The following is a 20882-nucleotide window of genomic DNA, read 5'->3' as shown; positions in this document are numbered from 1 at the left end:
CTTTTGGAATAAAATATTCGGATAATAAACGTGCATATATATATCAAAATCACGATCATCCATGATCGTATACATAGAACGCTAGACGAAATAAACACATAAATTTAGGTCCCCACGGTGATATTGACAGTACAATTAACAACAATTACAAGCATGGCGAAGCATTCATCCCCCATTCCGGTGAGCCCACATAGGAATTCCAATCCCATCCCTCTGTGCAGCCATCGCTCCGGCTGACTCATGAGACATGTCTACCACTTCTTCCGTCTCGTCCACATCCTCTCCCTCAGGCGTATTTCCTCCACTTAACTGAAGCCCCAATGCACGCTGAATGTATTCATCATTCGGCATCACCGTCTTAATCAGGTTGTGCAGAGTACAACATGCGGTCACGATCATCCCTTGCCTACTTGGGCGATATCTAGGCATCGCTTCTAATATCTGAAATTGGTTCTTCAGAAGCGCGAATGTGCGCTCAATAACATTGCGCAGCGAGGAATGACGAAAGTTAAAATAATCTTTATAACCCCGGAACTGGCGGGCACCATAACGATCAGATCGATGATACCTCTCTCGTGGATATGGCGGCATAAACTTCTCAATACAAGGAAATGCCGAATCGACGAGATAATAATATCCTGCAACACATGTCGATATACCCATGAGTTACATCTATACGGTCTTGCAAATGTCAAGATGATGTATAATTGAATAAAGATATCTTACACTATAGAGCAATAGCAAGTGTAACAGATGAAGGTACCTGGATCTGGCCATGGGAATCCATTCCGAGCTCGACTAAGGGCATCCAGAAAAACTCGTGCATCATGGGCTGTGCCTTCCCATCCAGTATACACATACGTGAACTTCATATCAAAGTCACATAAGCATAACACATTTTGTGCAATCCGATTATAACGATTTCTATATGCGTTGGCCCTACGAGCTGGTGCAGAAGCTGATATCATTGTGCCGTCCAACGCACCAAGACATTTCTACATTCAATTATATCAAAAGACAACCATAATTATGTGTCTGTTAAATCACTATCAAAGATCAATATGCATTTCAAATAAAAAAAGTTTGAAATAAGCGGAATAATTCATTACCTCAAACCATGGATAATTATGATGGTTTCCTGCAATGTACGGATGGACCCCGTGAGTGTGTGTCGGCCTAATCACGGTCCGGCCTAGCTCATGTAGCGAGCGCATCACCGTCACAACGTGTCGGTTAATAGTTTCGCTAGAATGTTGGAAACGGTCCCCTACGATGCGTTGGCCCTGTGCATGGCCAACGAGTAGGCAAAAAATGCCTAATGATTCCTCCACTGAGACCCTCTCTGTAGGGTCCATAATTAATGACCCACGTAACAGGTCGCATACATACCGGAATGCAGGCACTTCCATTCGAAACATCTCTTTGCAACTCGCCGGGTTTCCATTCAACACCGCTTGAATATATTGGTCCCCCCGTAGACCTATATTGTGGTGGGGCATTGGAACCCGACGCCCCCAGGTCTGAGATGTTGAGTACATCACATTAATAAGGTTTACCTCCTGCATTGCCGCTTCATCTCCACTAGAGGGATATGTCCGCATAAACTCATCCGCCTCACTATTATGAGAGATACTTGATGAAGTATCGTCTATCTCGCTGTTGGTCTCAATCGATCGGGTTTCCGCAGAGCTGGTTTCATGGTCCATAATGGCGGGCACTATTATAAATGGTTTTTCCGTCTACCTGCTGTCATCCACTGCATAAAACATATTATGAAATATAGATGAGTTGCATAAACATATGTGGAAGGGTATTGGGCTCGGGAATGGGTATAAAAAGATATCAAGCCCCAAATTCCCTACTCAGCCAACCAAATGTACTTGGAATTATTGGAGGAGTATCTGTTTTTTCAACTCTAATAAATTAAATGGAAAGCTCGGGAATGGGTATTAGACTTGCAGGTTTACTTTTCCCTGCAATTAGTATAGTTTTCTTTTCTTTTTTAACTTCTGGGTTTTTTAAGCTTTTTTGAGAGATTTTCATGCACAGATATATATGTGATTGGCAGGAATCTTTCGAGCTGTTTGGAACTTGGATTCGATATTGAAAATTTATCCCCATTTCTTGTACCAAACCTCTGTAATTAAAGCACTATAGTCTTGTTTAATTTGCTGAATAACTACTTATTTCTACATGGACAAGCCTCTCATCTGTTGTCCATGTGTGATCCTCTGCCACGGTTCCTGGTATTATTGTCATCTTTCTTCGCTTGAGTCTGTTCTTATATTCATGAAATCTACTCCCAGCATTGAGCGTTAGCAAATCAAAATGTCTTTGAACAATACTTTTAAGAAGCACAGAAATCTTTGGCTGCCATATCCTAGATAAACTAAACACGCATGCATTGATGGCCAACCACTACATGAGTCTCTTCCAGAATTAAGAGGTGGATTGCATCATAAGCAAATCATCCTCTTAATGCTCTGTAGAAGCCAAAAAGAAGAGGCATCTTCTCGTTCTTTTTTAATGCTCCTGTCCCTCTTTAACAACTAAAAGTAATAAAAAGAAAAAGAAAAGTTGATGGCCATGTCGAATCTTTTTCGATAACCCTATTTTACTTGAAGAGGCTGTACTGTGTCACAGCATCATCTCAGACCGCTCTTGAAAGCAAATAGCAAGAATAGGCATTCACTCTCTAACTTATCACAATTTCCAGTTTTTGGCTGTCTTTGTGGGAGTGTGTAGGGAACAATGTCATCCTCTGTGAGGGAAAACAGGAGAGCAGCAGAGGCTTTTTGCAATGAGATTGTACGCCGGATGGTAAGCCTTCCCAGGAACATTATAGGAGGTTTTTCAAGAGCAATGGTAGGTAGATGAAATCAACTTCTACCATTGAACCATCCAGCACAACATCCAGAGGAGCCCATCGTCGGTGCAGAAGAGTGGGAATTCCTAGCCAGTTTTGAGCAGCAATATGGATCCTACCATCCCTTTTTGCCTGTGTACCTTACGTTGTGTGCAACGATCCAGCATGTGTACCTTACGTTGTGTGCAACGACCCAGGATTAAGCAAAGCAGCTTCCTGTTCATTCATGGCCCAGCGACATGTCATTCATTATGGCCGAAACTCTCAAATCCAATTCATTCATGGCCCAATTGTCGGAAATGTGCAGAGGAAAAGGGTGTTTCTTTAGCAGTCAGGACCGTGAGTTGAAGCCACGGAGCTAAGCAATTTTCATTTATGAAGCCACTTGAAGCTGGGAGTAATGTTCGGATTGGGCAAGTTACAGATGCACTTCAGTCGCTGCTTTTTACCAGGAAAAACTGCAAACTCAGGTATCCCCATCCCAACTTAACTTTTCCATTCCAACCATTATAGCAAACAAATTATATGAGATTTGGACGTTGGTTATATAATGAGCACATGAACTTGCAAAAATGAAATGACCTAAATTAGTTGGTCCAGCTAATGTCAATTCAACCGGGTCTTATTGGGTCACGCGATTGCCCTGGTCCGTTATCCTTCCATCGACAAGAGCATGGGGTTGTCGCTGCTCTGTCAAAGCAGCCTGGCGCTATGCCCCCATCCTCGGGTAAGTACGTGACCAAGAGGCCTTAGCTCAATTTGTTTCTTAAATCCAGCAAAGAAATTGAAATGATATGTACGCACATCCAGTTGAGCATTATAATGACATACACAATAACCATTAATATACTGAACATACTCAATTACAACAATATCCAACAAGTTCATAAAGCCTAAAATCACCTCCTCAACAGTTTGTGAAATGTCAGAATGAAGACTGAAATAAATCAAAGACATGCATGATTAAATTGATAAGAGGGTTAATAAGATAGTTGCTAAACCAACATGGTTAATAGCTCGAAAACCATTGTAGGATCAGGAGTGGGAAATGACAATCGGCGTCACCATCAAATTAGACTCCAAGCCCACTGACTTCTGCGTTCATCCAAGATTGAAACGAACGATCTCTGGACCCGAGTGCTCAATAAACGGTCAAAGGCCTTGTTAAATTGATCAGGAGGTAGGGTAGGTTGCACTTCTTCCAACAACCTCATACAATGCATCTGGAGATCAAACGCTCCATCCGACTCCATGCTAGTGCCAAAACCTTTACTTCGCTTCCTTGACCTGCTCGACTCCATAACCTCCTCAGCAGCCTTCCGTCTCGCTTCGTGACTACGTTTAATTTCATCAAGCGTTTCGCTCATTTGCTGATGAAGGCCATCGTTTTCAAATGGCAGCCCTCCCCTTTGTCGTCTGCGAGACCCGCTGGCATAGGAGGCGGAGAATGGTATGTGTGAATGCAAGGGTTCTTGATCATTCACTGGTTGCCCAGAATTTTGCATATCTCTCTCAAGCAACCGCTCATCGTCACTATCTGGGGCAGGATCGGTCGATGCTCGCCCCATTGTCCCAGTGGCAACTGAACAACTAAAAATTGCGCAAAGCAGTTCATACTTTGGACATCCATGGGTCTTATAATGTTTCCACGATGAACGAACCTAACATAATCAATTTGTCATTAATTAGAATCACAATATGTATTCCAAAAGGAAAATGAACACAGCACAGCAGATATAGATCGTACCCTTATAGCATTTGCCCAGTGTTCCTCACTAGCAACTGGTGCCTTCCTCTCTGGGTCCCACCCCAAACCGGTTTGTTTCATAAGATCAGTAAACTCGCGTTGTCTTCTCTTGAGCCTCCCAATTTTCCCTTTCACTTGGTCACAATTGAATTTTTTTGGGCCAATAGCAGACAGTCGTTCAGCAAGCCTCAGATTATCAGCGGTTGTAATCCTCCCTCCTCTCAATCTACCCATGAGGGTGTCTTCGTACAAGAGGTCAACGAGGACATCCTCAAACCCATCGCTCCATAAATCCCGATCACGTGGGGTTTCGATGGTATCATTGTCCATATGCTTCTAATATATTTTCAAATGAGGGCGTTTTATATTGAAACCAAATAGGGGGCGCTGAAATGGCTTAGAATGATCTAAGTTTAGGGCAGTTTTCATTTATGGACAGTTTTAAGTTTCGGGTGTTAGAATGATCTAACACCCGAAAATCAGTTAACATGGAAATAATAAAAACATTTCATACTGATGCATGGGAAGATGCTGTGCAAACTATTGGTATATAAAAAACACTGAACATGAGCACATAAATCTGACAGTTTCATAAATTTTTAAACAAAAGTTGATCCCTCAAACTAATTTCATATATAAGGACACCAGGAATGTAGTTTATACATTGCAACCTATGTCTCATTTATACAGGCCAGATATGTTATTGTGTATAAAGCAGAAGGTCCAATACCTGTCTCGAGGATGAAGTCGTAGAACGCCTCAAGTAATAACGCTACAAGAAGAAAACGAGACGGGAACTAGCCATTAAACAAACAATGAACTAAATAACCAGGTACAAAAGATCAACAGGCCGTAAAACATATTATTCAAATGGTTATAAAAAAAATCAAACCAATTTGGACAGAGGATAGACTACTAACGACATGCAGTACAACTTTTACCATCTATTACTGCTCTTTTGTGTTTGCTTGCCCAGCTGTTAACGCCAGGAATGGGTACAAATAAAATAATGAAAAAGAAAAGCATGGATGAAAGATTGTTCATGCTGAATTAGATGTCCAGTCAGAATTTTTATCAATCCATGCCATGATATTAACCACTTCATATATATATTAATTCTGATATATTTTCTGCGAGGGAATGGCTGGCATGATTAGGTGTTTAAGCACAACATTAGACAAAAACATTTACCTAATATATGTACAATATGGACAGTACGCATGACCTAAATTAGTATAACAGCTGGGAATGTCAATATTGTATACGTGCCTAGCAGCTAACAAGTGAAAGATACTTCCCTACCAGCTGTTGGATCAATGAGTGTTTTAAGTTCAATTTCTCAGAATTGAGCAAAATCAATTAAGCAAACGTGCATCCAGAAAAAACCCTCTATAAATTCAAAGCTCTCCACCTCTAACCACAGAACAAAGGCACCTCTATTAAAATTTAAAAAAGTAAAGACACAACCATTTGACCTAAAACTTTGTACTGAACCAGAACATCAACAGGTTCTGTTTTGCAGTGATGTATTCAGAGGGGTGTAGTTCCATTTGTTTACAACTACCAACCTATTTTGCCCCTGCAATGAATTCCTTTAAAACACATGAGCAGAAGCACAATGACAGAGGAAATTTCACCAAAACTGCAAAAGATTCTCGTTTAACCCAGATCACAATGACTTCATCACAATCCCAGAATCCCAATCAGAGTACTGTTATCAATGGATAACATGGGTAACTCCAGTGTGTCTTTCTAAAGAAATCACAATCACACATTTACAATGAAAACAAAACCGAACTAGGAATGACCATACCCCACTACGATCTTAGCAGGTAGTATATATATGATAATACGCTAGAATTAATTCCAGTATTTCATTATGTACTTATAGAATGCATTCACCAAAACTTCTCAATATGGGTCGTTGCAGAGAAACTCACCTGGTATGACCGAGTCTTAGGACCCGTGGCGGTCCAGTTATGGAGGCAATGACGGGGAGATTTCTGGAATCTCCTGTGAGGGTTGATTCGCTTCATATGAGTGTCTTCCTCTCTATTTCCCGCTGCTCTTTTATACACCATTGTCCTCTATTCGATAAGACCCAACCGTATCATCCTCACGAGAAATCCTATTGCACCTGTTGCAATATTCGAAACGTCTATTTTTGAGCAGCAGCAGTCAGCTCAGTGACCATTCACTCTACAGAACAGCCTTTGTTTAGGGCTTTGAGATTCGACTTGGTCAATGTCAACAATAGCCTGCTTGATTGACAAGAAAATGTTCAGAGATTCGCACGGCCGTATGGGGCAGAGGGAAAGTAGGGGCTGTGAAGTTGCTTACCTCTGCAGAATCTGTGAGCTTCATCGTAACCTCCTCCGCCAGAATGTGAGAAATCTCAGATCTTCGTGGGTTAGCACACTGGACGCCAATCGATTGGCATGATCCGATACAAGTATTTCTGGGGATTTTTCTTTAACGATGTCGTCGTTCCAAACGCATATGAGGAATGGATTTGAGATTTTGCGATTGGGGCATTTCTGGGCGATTTTTCGAGGGCATTCGCACGAGAGGGAGAAGTCTGTTTTACGGCGCTAGTTTGTTTGGGGGACGGCGCAAGCCTTTCGTGGAGAAAGGAGAAGGGCACGGATGAACGCTGGGGGGGGAGTAATGTGGGAGGGGACAGACGCTGCTTTTCAGGCCTAATGTCATGTCTATAAACAGTATTGAGATGTTTTAAACAGTGAGAGAGATTTCTGAGTATTTTTGAAAGTGATTGTTTGGGAAATGTGTCTCATCTCAGTTTGAGATTTGGGATGAGATATCTGAGCGCCCAAACCTGCCCTTAGTGTATCTGCGCGTCCAACTTTGCAGGGCAGGGCAGGGCCGCGCCGCCTTTGCTTTATTCCTTGTTCGTGCTACAACTAGCAGACCCTCGAATTGGTTTAATTGTAATTTGCATCCTCTTTAATTATTGGTTTGGGCTATTTAAAGCGAATATTGAAAGTTTTCTTTTCCTTTTTCTTTGCTATTTATCCGTTGTTGCTGGTTTAAGAGTATTAATATTAGTCCATGCATATATATATATATATATATATATATATATGTAAAATCATCTTTTTTACATAACAAGTAAAATTTCTATATTAACTTATGCATATTTGAGATAAAATAATAATAAATTATTATTATTATTAATTTTTTACTAAAATCAATTTTTTTTATATATATTTTATAATTAATATCCACTACATATATTTAACATTAATAATACAAATGTAATAATAAAAAAAATATGTTTTTATATATTATATTAAAAATATAATAAAATGAAAAATATATATTATTATATTATAATAATAAAATGAATATACAGGTGAAGGTTTATTGTGTTATTGAAGGAGAGAGAAAATGAAAAAATTGTGAGAGAGAGAGTGAGATGAGAGAAAAATAATGATTAAAATATGTTTTGTAGAGTAAATAGTAGTTATCCAAATTTAAATAAGCACTATTTATAGCTAGTTAAATATTTAGATATGCATAAGTCAATGTAGAGAATTTTAGGATCATATTATATAAATTTGATTTTGTATATATATATATAGACCAATGTGAATACTCTTCTCTTTGATTTTGTTTTGTTGAATACTCGTGAATATATTTTAATAAAATATTTTTATAACTGCAACACTTCTATTAAATTAATACTAAAAGAAGTGATAGTTGTAGTTATGAGTGTGCAAGTGTTATACAATCATTTTTAAAAAAATAAATAAATACATGATCTACATGAAAAAAAAAAAAATTTAATAATAAATCTTATTTTTTTTAAAATAACTACATAATACTTAGGTATTTCACAAATATATATATAGCAGCATTACTCTAATAGTAATACAGTTCCCGAGCATCTGGAATTGTCCTTTCCTTTATGATCTTCCCGCACATAAACATAATAAAATTAAGAGCAATGCTAGGTACAGTCCCCACTTGGGGACTGCATGTGCAGGCCTATGCTATTTTAACTTTAAAATTTTTTAAAATTACAAAATTATCCCTCTTAAAATAATGTTTTCTCTCATTTAATAATGTGTCTGCACATGCAGTCCCCACTTGAGGACTGCAAATAGAATTTCTCTAAAATTAAACCATAGCAGATCGGGACGGGTACAGTTAGATGTTTGAGCAATGCTAAGTACAGTCCTCACTTGGAGATTGCATGTGCAGGCCTAGGCTATTTTAACTTTAAAATTTTTTAAAATTACAAAATTATCTTTCCTAAAATAATGTTTTCTCTCATTTAATAATGTGCCTGCACATACAGTCCTCACTTCAGGACTGTAAATAGAATTTCTCTAGATGTTTAGGCAGAAGATAATGAATAGTTAAGGAAGACACTTTTTGAGTCCAACTCCAAGCCCTTTACCTCGCATAAGTGGATGTGGATTTCGTTGTAGATGATTGGCGGGCTTTGACTGACTTCTCCTTTGCCCACCAATAACGGAGATTGGGCCTACACCAATTTTATCACCCCAACCAACAAAAAAAAAAAAATAGATGATTGGATGTAAAAGAGAAAGATAATGCGAGTGAGAGAGCATCCACAAATTCAAAATGGTCACCAGTTTTGTTATTCGGTAAATATCTTTATGGCTGGTTTGATATTATAAAATCAAATTATATGTAATTCTCTTAAATTTTTATATAAAATATAATAAATAATTTAATAATATTTTATTTAATTTTTAATAAAATATCTAATCTCATCTATAGTATAACCAAACAAAGACTAGCTGCTTACCTTAGATCATTTCAACAGCATGCATGAAAGTTAAAAAGGAAATCTTGTTCTCTCTCTCTCTCTCGCTCTCTCCTGTTTAAATAGCCATTGACATTGAGGCGCGTAAGAGTTAAAGACGCCTACGGCCTAGACCTCGCATGACATTATTATAGGGGTGGGCTCCGACTCCGACTGAGTCGGAGTTGTCATTTCCGACCTCCGACTCCGACCGGATTCGGAGCTAAAATTCCCCTCCGACTCCGACTCCGAACGTAGTCGGAGTCCGATTCCGATCGGAGGTCGGAGCTCCGACCTCCGATCGGAGCTCCGACCTCCGATCGGATCTCCGACTGGAGTTCGGAGGGAGTTCCGAAAGGAGGTCGGAGCTCCGACTCCGAACTCAATTTCAGAATTTTTTTTTATTATTATTTAAATTTTGTTGTTCAATTTCGTTTCAGATAGTGGGCAACATATATATATTTTTTTAAAAGTTAACCATCTACAAATATTTTGTTTATTCAAGAGTTTTCAATAATTTAAATATTCGTTCTGATTTTGTTACTGAATTTTGATTATATCTTTAATTTGTTTTATGTCCGCCTGAAATTTAGCATTAAAAGTGCTCATGACTCATGAGTTGAAAATTATACAAATTTAAAATTTTATAGAAAAGAATGATGGTACGAATTTGTATAATTCGTTTAATTTCAGTTGGATAATAAATTATAAACTTTTGAGAGATGATGGATAAGTACTAATAGAAATTATAAAATAAAGAGTACTTATCCCACGTATTTGCTCGGGATATAAGTACATAAATATAACTATATAAATAGTTTAAAAAGTAAATAACATGTATGATGCAGCCATAAGTTATAACAGTCTCATTTATAACGTAATAACAATATGACTCAGTCTTGAAATATAATTACATAAAAATTCCATTGGTCACGCCTGAAATGAAGATAGAAAGTAGCAATCAATAGATGAAAAAAAATTGATAATAAAAAATTATATACGGTAAAAGAATAATTTGATTCTTACCAAGAAAGAAGGTTCTCTCAACTCCATCACAACTCTCAAGTAGCGTCCGTTCCAAACTCTCAATCATCGGTAATTATGTTAGGGTTCACAATTAGATCTATAAAATCATAAAAAGTAGAAGTTAGAAACATTAAAAATAATTAAATCATCATTTAAAAGCATATAAACTTACCCGATTCAAGCCTATAGCTCTCGGCATCAACGCCAACGGTATCTAGTCCAATGGGCGTTTCACTTATCCAATTCTGTGTGCAAACGAGGGCCTCCACGGTTGACGGTGACAATGAACTCCGATAAGCATCCAACACGCGACCTCCAGTGCTAAATGCCGACTCTGAGGCAACCGTAGTGACAGGAATGGCTAGCACATCTCGGGCCACACGGGAAAGGACTGGATACTTGGTGGAATTAACTTTCCACCAAGTTAATAACTGAAATACATCACTAGGTGCCTCGACAGCTTCCATAAAATATCGTTCAACCTCAGATGTACAATGCATAATATTTCTTGTTGACATGAGTTGATGATACTGCCGTATAATACGATTGCCTCTAACCCCTACAGATGGGTCAGTATCACCTGAGAAAACTGTCGATCCTGTCGGCCTCGAATGTGAGGAGCTACCAACTGCGGATGAAGGCTGAGCACTAGTACTGTAGTGATGATATAAGTCATCAACATCACTTTTTAGCAATCTAATAAACTCTCCAGCCTTCACTGCCCCGAGGACGGAATTTACCCAAAATTCTAGAACGGCCAACTTAACTCGGGGGTCAAGGATCACAGCCACAAATAGCAATCTATTTATCTTCTCAATATTCCCCCAATATTTATCATATTTGATCTTCATCCTCGTAGCCATATCAGATAACAATCCAGCAGAGTCAGTACAACTATTTTCCAACTGGAAGTGAAGCTCTGAGAGCTCACTGAAAAATGAGTTCGCAGTCGTATATTTGGATCCAGATAGTCGCATGGTTATCTCATAAAAAGTTCTTAAAAATTCAACAAAATAACTCACACTGGTCCAATCATGTGCGTCTGGCGCACCGAGCCCCTGTCCTGCTGGCTCCAACAAAGCATACCTCAGGCCCCCATCCTCGACCTCCATCCGCTCGAATGCTTTTTGGTACTTCTGTGCCACATCCAACATCATGTATGTAGAATTCCATCGAGTCGGAACGTCCAAGCACAGCATACTAGAACATTCAATCTTCAAATCTTCTGCTATTGCCTTAAACTTGGCAAGCCTTTGAGGGGAACCCCTCACATATCGTACAATGTTGCGAACTCGGGTTATGGAATCATGAACCTCTTTTAATCCCTCAACAACTATGAGGTTAATGATATGAGCACAGCATCGAACGTGAATAAACTCGTGGGCCCGAATGACATCATCTCTCACCGTCGTGTTCCGCTTAAACCAATCAATTGCTGTTTCATTCGCACTGGCATTGTCAACTGTAATACACAGCACTTTTCGAATTCCCCAGTCCTTTAAACAATCATCCATCTTCGCCCCAATGGATGCACCTTTATGATCCACAATTTCTTTAAAACCAATAATTTTTTTATGCAAAATCCACTCACTGTCAATGTAGTGTGCCGTGATACACATGTAGCAGACGTTCTGTATGGAAGTCCATGTGTCAGTCGTAAAAGACACTCTTTGGCCAGTGGTAATAAACATCTTCCTCATCTCCTCCTTGTCCTTCGCATGCCTCTTCATACAATCTCGCATCACTGTATACCGTGATGGAATGAGAAATCGTGGCTCAACAAAATTTAGAAACTTTCGAAAGCCTCTTTTCTCGACTGTGGTAAATGGCATCTCATCAGTAATTATCATCTCTGCAAGCATGTCCCTCAACATCTTCTCACTGTATTGAGGGATGACCAATTTCTTAGTCTGTGTACCATCAGTGGCTGTAGAAGTTTGGTAACTGAGGTTGGTCTGATCAGTGGCTTGCAATCCCTTCGCTATCTTATATCGTTGGCAACCATTTAGATGTGCTATCAACACACTGGTACCTTGCTTCTTCGAATGGCATCCACAAAGTGATCCACAATAATGACATCTTGCCACTGGGTTCGCAATTTCACCAGGTATTTTGGTGAAATGCTCCCATGTCCACGACCTCTTTTTAGAAGGTCGTGGTGGTTGATCTTGCTCAATGGGCATCTCCTCCTCCTCGTTGAACATATCTTCATCCTCTATATCAACTGGGAGTGGGAGTCGACTACTCGCACAAGATGTAGCTGCTCTAGATGTAGCTCTAGATGTAGCTGCCCTAGATGTGGCTCTAGGGGTGGAAGTACCCACCGGTGTAGGAGTTGTAGCATTGGCATCCGCTACATCCCCTTGTGGACGATCATCTCCACTATGTCTAGGATCCATATCACAATCAATGAAGCTGAAAAAATTAAATTAGAAGCAAAAAATTAGTTTAAAATAAACTAGGCTATTGTATTATACAATAGGACATGTATTATTGTATCATAATAATACATGTATCGATGTATTATTACATTGAGGTTCGGTTGATGTGCGCTTGACTCAGACGAACCCATCCAGATGGGTTCGCTCGACGTGCGCTCGACGTGCGCTCGAGCAAGAGCCATACAGAGAGGTTCGCTCGACGTGCGCTCGACATAGCGCTCGAGCAGAACCCATCCAGAAAGGTTCGCTCGATGTGCGCTCGAAGTGGCGCTCGAGCAGAACTCATACAGAGAGGTTCGCTCGACTTGCGCTCGACGTGGCGCTCGAGCAGAATCCATACAGAGAGGATCGCTCGACCTGCGCTCGACGTCGAGCTCGAGCAGAATCCATACAGAGAGTTTCGCTCGATGAGCGCTCGACGTAGCGCTCGAGCAGAACCCTTCCAGAGAGGTTCGCTCGATGAGCGCTCGACGTAGCGCTCGAGCAGAATCTTCCAGAGAGGTTCGCTCGATGAGCGCTCGACGTAGCGCTCGAGCAGAACTCTTCCAGAGAGGTTCGCTTGACTTCCGCTCGACATATCGCTCGAGCCAATGTTCAAAACAACGTGCGCTCGACTTGCGCTCGACACATCGCTCGAGCGCAAGTCTTCAAAACAATGTAAAATTCATGTTTTTGAGCGCCGTGTTGGGGACTATATTGAATATTCAATACACAAGAATCACAAGAATCACAACTACTGGCTCCAATTCATAAGAGACGTGCTTGAATTAAATTTAGGGCTCATAAATTTAGGGCTCACCGTAGGTGGAAGGCTGGAAGGCTGGAAGCTGAACAGAGGGACGGCGGCAGGGAGGAGCAACGACGAACGGTGTTCTGAACTTCACTGGTTCAGTCACTGGGATGGGAGACGCGAGAGAGAAGTGAAGGAGGAAGAAGAAGTGAAGAAGGAAGAAGAAGAAGTGAAAAGGAAGAGGACGTCGTTCGTGAAGAAGAAGCCCCTTCAAGAAGGAAATATGGAACGACGTCGTTCCATATTAAGTGGAACGGTGTCGTTCAAATTTTTTTTTTTTAAACCCAGCTCCAAAACTACGTCGTTTTGGAGTTGGGTTTAAAAAAAAATTCGGAGTCGGACTCGAGCTCCGACTCCGAAAAATTATTTGGAGTAGCTCCGAATTCCAACAACTCCGACTCCGTCGGAGTCGGCATCGGAGCGGAGGTCGGACAGAATCGGAATTCTCGAAATTCTGCACACCCCTACATTATTATATGGATTGTGCTACAGCCCCCGCTGGGGGCCGTAGGTATATATTGTATGTGTTTTTTTTTAAGTTGTTTTTTATATAATATTTTTTAATATTTTTTAAAAAATAAAATAAATTTAGAACATCATTAAAAACACTTTCTTATTCAAGAAGTAAAAAAAAAGTTATTAAAAAATACTTCCTTAATCACGAAGTAAAATAAAAAATCATAAAAAAATATTTTATATTTTACTTCGTGATTAAGCAAGTATTATTTAATAATATTATAAATTTTTTTATTTTTTAAAATTATTAAAAATATTTATATAAAAAAAAATTAAAAAATACACATAATAAAATACACTAGGGCTCCCGGCTGGAGCTCCAGCATTATCCTTATTATATATGCACCACTACCTCTTGCTTTAAGACACGAGGAAAAAAAGAGTACTAAATTTAGGTGGAGCTAGCTGATGGGCTTGCGTGCATTGTTGATCTTCAACGTCAGGCTTCATCTGGTCAAAATTACCAAAGTTTGAACAGGAAAGAAAATTGAAGACTATTATGAGAGAGACTTTGAGGTTATGTACCGACCGAGCTACCTACCTACCTATATATATAGGAAAACACTAGACATAAAATAATTTCAATTCATTGATGTAACCATGACTTATATGGTCACATCAGCATTTAAACCTTAACTATATGGCCATGACCTATATATATATAAAAAAAAAAAAAACTATATGGCCACGCAGCATTTAATTTATTTAAAAAATAGTCACAAGTCTTACGTATTTAAAATAAATAAAAAATATTTATAATTATGAATTATACAATTGTTATATAATTATTTTTAAAAAATAAATAAAATATAAGATTTATATAAAAAAATTAATTTTTTAATAATAAAATTAATTTTTAAAATAATGATGGATATTTTAACATATATTAATATGGATAGGAACGAGTAATCAAAATGACATCATGTGCAAGCTGAAAGCTAAGAGAATAGCATTTATGAATAATAGTGTTTTTGATGAACCGTACGTACTCACTCATGTACTGTAGTCTATATAAAGTTAGATGTCCTCTAGATCAGTGATAAGTATGTACGCTGACTAGATATATAAATATAAATAATTTAATTTATAATGTCAGTCCTATAAGTTTGATATTGGAGTATGTATGAAATTGAAAGCTATCTAATTAAATAGACACCAAAAGCCATCAAATGAGTAAATTATAAATAGTATTTTGTCAACTAGTCTAACTAGCTAATATTTTATATTTAATTTTGTATATAAAAATATGCATTAATCTCATTCCCTATTTCTAGTGTTTTGGTCCTCCATATATATTAATTAATTATTAAAAATAGTTTGGTTAATGTTTAGGTACTTTACTAGCATTTCTTAGATTTAGATTAGATGTGATCCTGATCTATTAAGGAGTACACCGCGCGCCCTATGTCTACTTGCTACGTGTGTGAAATTGGTGTATATCCATCCATCCAAAGCTGCTTTGGGTTTTAACTTTTTATTGACTGCGACCTCCAGCCACATGAACTCATTTCACATACAACAACTACTTTTTTCGGGGGGTTAATGATCATTTTCGTGTTATTTTCCCTTGATATTCAAACAAAAACATTATGTAATATCAATGCTAGGTAGAGGTAGCTTCAGCCTTCAAGATAAAGTAATAATAATAATATTATTATGTAATATCAATGATGCGAAGGGTGAAAATCGTTACTTAATGGGGGCTCTGAGGCTGACGCAGACCTGACCCACAACCACCTCAACTGACTTGGGGCTGGCACCCACCAGCACCGCATTTTATTCCCTCACACATATATGACGTCAATTTCTGGACCGGCCCACACTCTTCAACGTCTGCAACACATCCCTATATTATCAGCCACCGACAAAAGGTGGCTACCATTTTATTTTATTTAATGATTAAAAAAAATATTGTAATTTTTTTAAAAAAATAAATATTAAAAAAAAAAAAACCAATTGGCGGTGAAATGTGGCATAACTCTATTATGTAAATCAAATCAATAATTACATAAATATATTTGCTGCCTTTGTTTCAAAGTTAAGTGTTTAGAAATTATTTGTTTCTCGTCTTAGAAGTTTGATGATGATATCATTGATATCTTAGGACTGATGAGGACGACGATGTAATAAGAAAAAGTTAGTTGGGAGAGGAGGATCAGTATTTGGACATTCAAATATAGCAAACGGACAAACAAAAGAAAAGAAAGAAAAAAGCAAAGCAAGACAATCAAAGAGACAAAACAAAAGAGCAAAAAGGAAGAGAGAGAGAAGGAGATGGTGTAGGTGTTTCTCCATGTTAAGGTACTTCATCATCAAGCATGTAATGCAGTTTGGCTAATTGGTCATTTATTGACAATTAAAGGGTATGTATATATAATCTAACAAACATCTATGCTTCAGCCAGCTACTTGCCTTCTCTTCGTACAATCTTTGTAAGGCAAAATTAATTCACGCATTTGATCTCTCCAAAAATAATAATAAAATCCAAGCAAGCAAATCAAAGTTAATAGAAAAAAAAAATGAGATTGAGAATGCGAAATAATGATTTTTTAAATCATTAAAAAAGAACAGCTATTTTTAAGTAATTTTATATATAGTCGAATACGTTGACAATTACAATTTTCATTTCTCACTGATTTCCGGTGTTGGGGGAAAAGAGAGATTATGATATTGCCGACCTTTTGGACAGAAGAAGAGTAGACAAAGGTTCAAAGCAGTATAAGTAATTCCTTGAAAGGGATAGATCCAATTGAAAACGAATCTTTGCTTTGCTTTTGGAAAAAGAAAACTTTTTTATGAAGGTAGTAGTGATCACTTTGATTAACACATACACAGTAGAGTAGAGTAGAGTAGAGTAGAGTAGAGAAGAAACAAGTAATTTACCTTTTAGAAGAGCATTCTTCTCTCTTCACCTACGAATTAACCAACACATTATAATATAATTACGATTAAAATCACAACCCCCGACACTCAATTGTACTGAAATAATCAGAGAGTGTATCCACCAGAATCTCTCCCTATCAAAAGCCATATGACTAAGGGGCCACCTCACACTCACACTCCAACACCACCAAACAGAACCGATCACTCTCTCTCTCTCTCTCTCCCATGTACGTATTTTGTCCCAAATGACTATCTCATCTCCTCCACCACCGCCTACTCTTCTTCTACCCATCTCTCTCATCTTTTTTCTCACTCTCCTACACTCCTACCGCCATTAATAACTTCTTCTTCTTCTTCTTCTTCTTCAGTCCTACGCTTTCACTACCTACCGCCACGGTGAAGCTTCCCAGCTTCCATCCACACAACATGACCAAATTGGTGGTTGAGGTTCACGATGCCAGTGACCTCATGCCCAAAGATGGCCAAGGCTCCGCCAGCCCCTTCGTGGAGGTAGATTTCGATGAGAAGCGGCAACGGACCCAAACCAAGCACAATGACCTCAATCCCTGCTGGAACGAGAATCTCCTCTTCAACTTGAACAACCCCAGAGACCTCCCCAACAAGACCATTGATGTCGTGGTTTACCACGACGGGACAGGCGGCCACCACAAGAACTTCCTCGGCCGTCTCAGAATCTACGGTGTCTCAGTCCCTTTCACCGAGTCTGAAGCCGCCGTCCAGCGCTACCCGCTTGACAAACGGGGCCTCTTCTCTCATATCAAAGGCGATATTTCACTCAGAATTTACCTCATACACGATCCTTCTTCTGCTAATTATACTCCTCCACCACAAGCTACTGGTGTCGAAGTAGACAAGGACACACCCTTGCAAGAGATCAACATTAACAAGCTCGAAGAACAACAAGAAGAAAGCAGGGTCTACGAGGAAAAGAAGAAGAAGAAGAAGAAGGAGAAAGAAGTGAGAACCTTTCACTCTGTTGGAACCGGTACCGGCGGTCCTGCTCCTCCACCGCAACCTTCAATGTTCTCCGGATTTGGGTTTGAGTCCGGGCATATGAAGGAAAAGGCAGCAGCAGTGGAAACCAGAACCGATTTTGCACGGGCGGCTGCAGGCCCGGCGAGTGTCATGCACATGCAGGCCTTTCCCATGAGACAGAACCCAGAGTTCGCGTTAAGGGAGACTAGCCCTCCACTGGCAGCACGTCTGCGCTACCGAGGAGGGGACAAGACAATGAGTACATATGATCTAGTGGAGCAGATGCACTACTTGTATGTGAACGTGGTGAAGGCTAGAGATCTTCCTGTCATGGACATCACAGGAAGCCTCGATCCCTATGTGGAAGTCAAGCTTGGGAACTACAAAGGCGTTACAAAACAGTTGGAGAAGAACCAGAATCCGGTATGGAATCAGTTCTTCGCATTTTCAAAGGACAGGTTGCAATCTAACCTGCTGGAAGTGACTCTGAAAGATAAGGATACGATTACGAAAGATGATTTTGTTGGGAGAATTAGTTTTGACCTCCAGGAAGTGCCTCTTCGGTTGCCACCGGATAGCCCCTTGGCTCCTCAGTGGTACAAATTGGAGGACAAGAAGGGGAGCAAGGTCCAAACTGGGGAGATTATGCTTGCGGTTTGGATGGGAACACAGGCTGACGAGTGCTTTCCTGAGGCATGGCTATCGGATGCACACAACATCAGCCATGCAAACCTCTCCGATACTCGATCAAAGGTCTACTTTTCCCCCAGGCTATTCTACCTTAGAGTTCATGTAATCGGAGCTCAGGATCTTATTACTTCTGAAAGAGACCGAGCTCCTCAGTCATTCGTGAAGGTACAGATTGGGAATCAGATAAGATTCACCGCACCTTCCATGAAGCCTGTTGCTAATAACCCGATTTGGGATGACACGCTCTGGTTAGTGGTATCGGATCCTTTAGAAGATCTCATAATCATATCGGTTGAGGACAGGGTGGCACCTGGCAAGGATGAGATCCTAGGCAGGGCAATCATTCCGCTTAGAGAGGTCCCAAAAAGAATCACCGAGACCGCCAGGCTCCCGGATGCCCGCTGGTATAATCTCCACAAGCCTTCTGTGGCAGCTGAAGAGGAGACCGAGAGGAAGAAAGAAAAGTTCTCGAGCAAGATCCACGTTGGTCTCTGTGTGGATGCAGTTTACCATGTTCTTGATGAGGCCACGCATTTCAGCAGTGACCTGCAGCCCTCGTTCATGATGCACCTCAGAAAACCAAGCATTGGAATTCTTGAACTTGGGATTCTAAGTGCCCAGAACTTGCGTCCGATGAAGGGAAAGGATGGTGGAACTACTGATGCATATTGCGTGGCGAAGTATGGGAACAAATGGATTCGAACAAGAACGCTTCTCAACACCCTGGCTCCTCGCTGGAATGAGCAGTATACGTGGGAGGTTTATGACCCGTGTACTGTAATCACCATAAGTGTCTTCGATAATTGGCACGTCAATGGAAGTAGAGATGATGGAGCAAGAGATCAAAGGATTGGGAAGGTGAGAATTCGACTATCGACGTTAGAAGCTGATCGAATTTATACCCATTTCTATCCATTGTTGGTTCTCCAACCATCCGGTTTGAAGAACCATGGGGAACTTCAATTGGCGTTGAGGTTCACTTGTACCGCTTGGGTTAACATGGTCGCTCAATACGGAAGGCCCCTGCTTCCGAAAATGCATTATATTCAGCCCATACCGATTAGGTACATTGAATCGCTTCGGTACCAGGCAACGCATATTGTGGCAGCAAGGCTAGGCCGAGCAGAGCCACCGCTCCGGCGTGAAGCTGTGGAGTACATGCTTGATGTGGATTACAATATGTGGAGTCTCAGGAGAAGCAAGGCCAACTTTTTCCGAATAATGGCGCTTATCTCTGGGTTTACGGCTGTTTGTAAATGGTTCCAAGACATATGTCACTGGAGAAACCCGATAACGACATGTCTGATGCACTTCGTGTTCTTGCTATTGGTTTGCTACCCAGAACTGATCTTGCCCACGATTTTCCTGTACTTGTTCGTGATTGGGATAAGGAACTATCGGTTCAGGCAAAGAGACCCACCTCACATGGATGCACGGCTTTCAAGAGCAGAGTTTTCAAGCCAAGATGAGCTGGATGAGGAATTCGACACATTCCCAACGAATAGAAATCCAGATATTGTAAGGTTGAGGTATGACCGGTTGCGGAGTGTGGCGGGTAGGGTTCAAGCAGTGGTCGGAGATTTGGCAACACAAGGGGAAAGGGCTTTAGCGATTCTAAGCTGGAGAGATGCAAGGGCTACGGCGATCTTCATCATCTTCTCATTGATATGGGCCGTAATTATTTACATTACTCCATTCCAAGTAGTTGCAGTGCTGGTTGGGTTGTACCTGCTTCGGCATCCCCGGTTCAGAGGCAAGCTGCCTTCCGTACCTGTCAATTTCTTCAAGAGATTGCCAAGCAAGTCCGAGATGCTACTATGAGTACTGAGCTGATGGAGGTTATTATCAGTTTTTTTTTTTTCCAAATCATTCGTTAATTTACTTGTTGATTCTTGGGCACAAGAAAGACGATGGATCGGTGAATAAACCCAACAGAAGCAAAAAGCAGCCATGATTTTTTGCTCTTTTTCCCTGCTACCCCGACCCAGCCATGATCCAGTCTTTGTCCTGATTGATATGTACATACATATACATATATATATATATATATATCCCCTAGCAGCATTCATCGAGGTTATGAATGGAACCAAATCATTCTAAATGGCTCTAATTCTAGATCTCCTGTTGAGCCA

The 20882-nt window shown here is 40.0% G+C and overlaps 3 protein-coding genes across 3 annotated transcripts; 1 reads left to right on the top strand and 2 right to left on the bottom strand.

The window, feature by feature from the left end:
• Positions 1 to 165: 165 nt before the first annotated feature.
• Positions 166 to 1706, bottom strand: LOC108997897 (protein ALP1-like). Its single transcript, XM_018974283.2, has 3 exons — positions 1110 to 1706; positions 764 to 995; positions 166 to 638 (listed from the first exon to the last, which is right to left on the bottom strand). Exons 1-3 carry the CDS (start codon positions 1704 to 1706, stop codon positions 166 to 168), a joined length of 1302 nt encoding a protein of 433 aa, XP_018829828.2.
• A 2227-nt stretch (positions 1707 to 3933) lies between these two features.
• LOC118349273 lies at positions 3934 to 4943 on the bottom strand. The gene is made up of 2 exons (XM_035693320.1): positions 4614 to 4943; positions 3934 to 4527 (listed from the first exon to the last, which is right to left on the bottom strand). Exons 1-2 carry the CDS (start codon positions 4941 to 4943, stop codon positions 3934 to 3936), a joined length of 924 nt encoding a protein of 307 aa, XP_035549213.1.
• Positions 4944 to 17119: 12176 nt separating this feature from the next.
• Positions 17120 to 20716, top strand: LOC109000975 (FT-interacting protein 7). Its single transcript, XM_018978065.2, has one exon. It carries the CDS (start codon positions 17491 to 17493, stop codon positions 20569 to 20571), a length of 3081 nt encoding a protein of 1026 aa, XP_018833610.1. The 5' UTR covers positions 17120 to 17490; the 3' UTR covers positions 20572 to 20716.
• The last annotated feature ends 166 nt before the right edge of the window (positions 20717 to 20882 follow it).

The sequence above is a fragment of the Juglans regia genome, chromosome 8 (assembly GCF_001411555.2).
Source record: "Juglans regia cultivar Chandler chromosome 8, Walnut 2.0, whole genome shotgun sequence".
NCBI lineage: Eukaryota > Viridiplantae > Streptophyta > Magnoliopsida > Fagales > Juglandaceae > Juglans > Juglans regia.
Note: the sequence above shows the minus strand (reverse complement) of the source record. Positions and strands in the feature narration are given on the sequence as shown.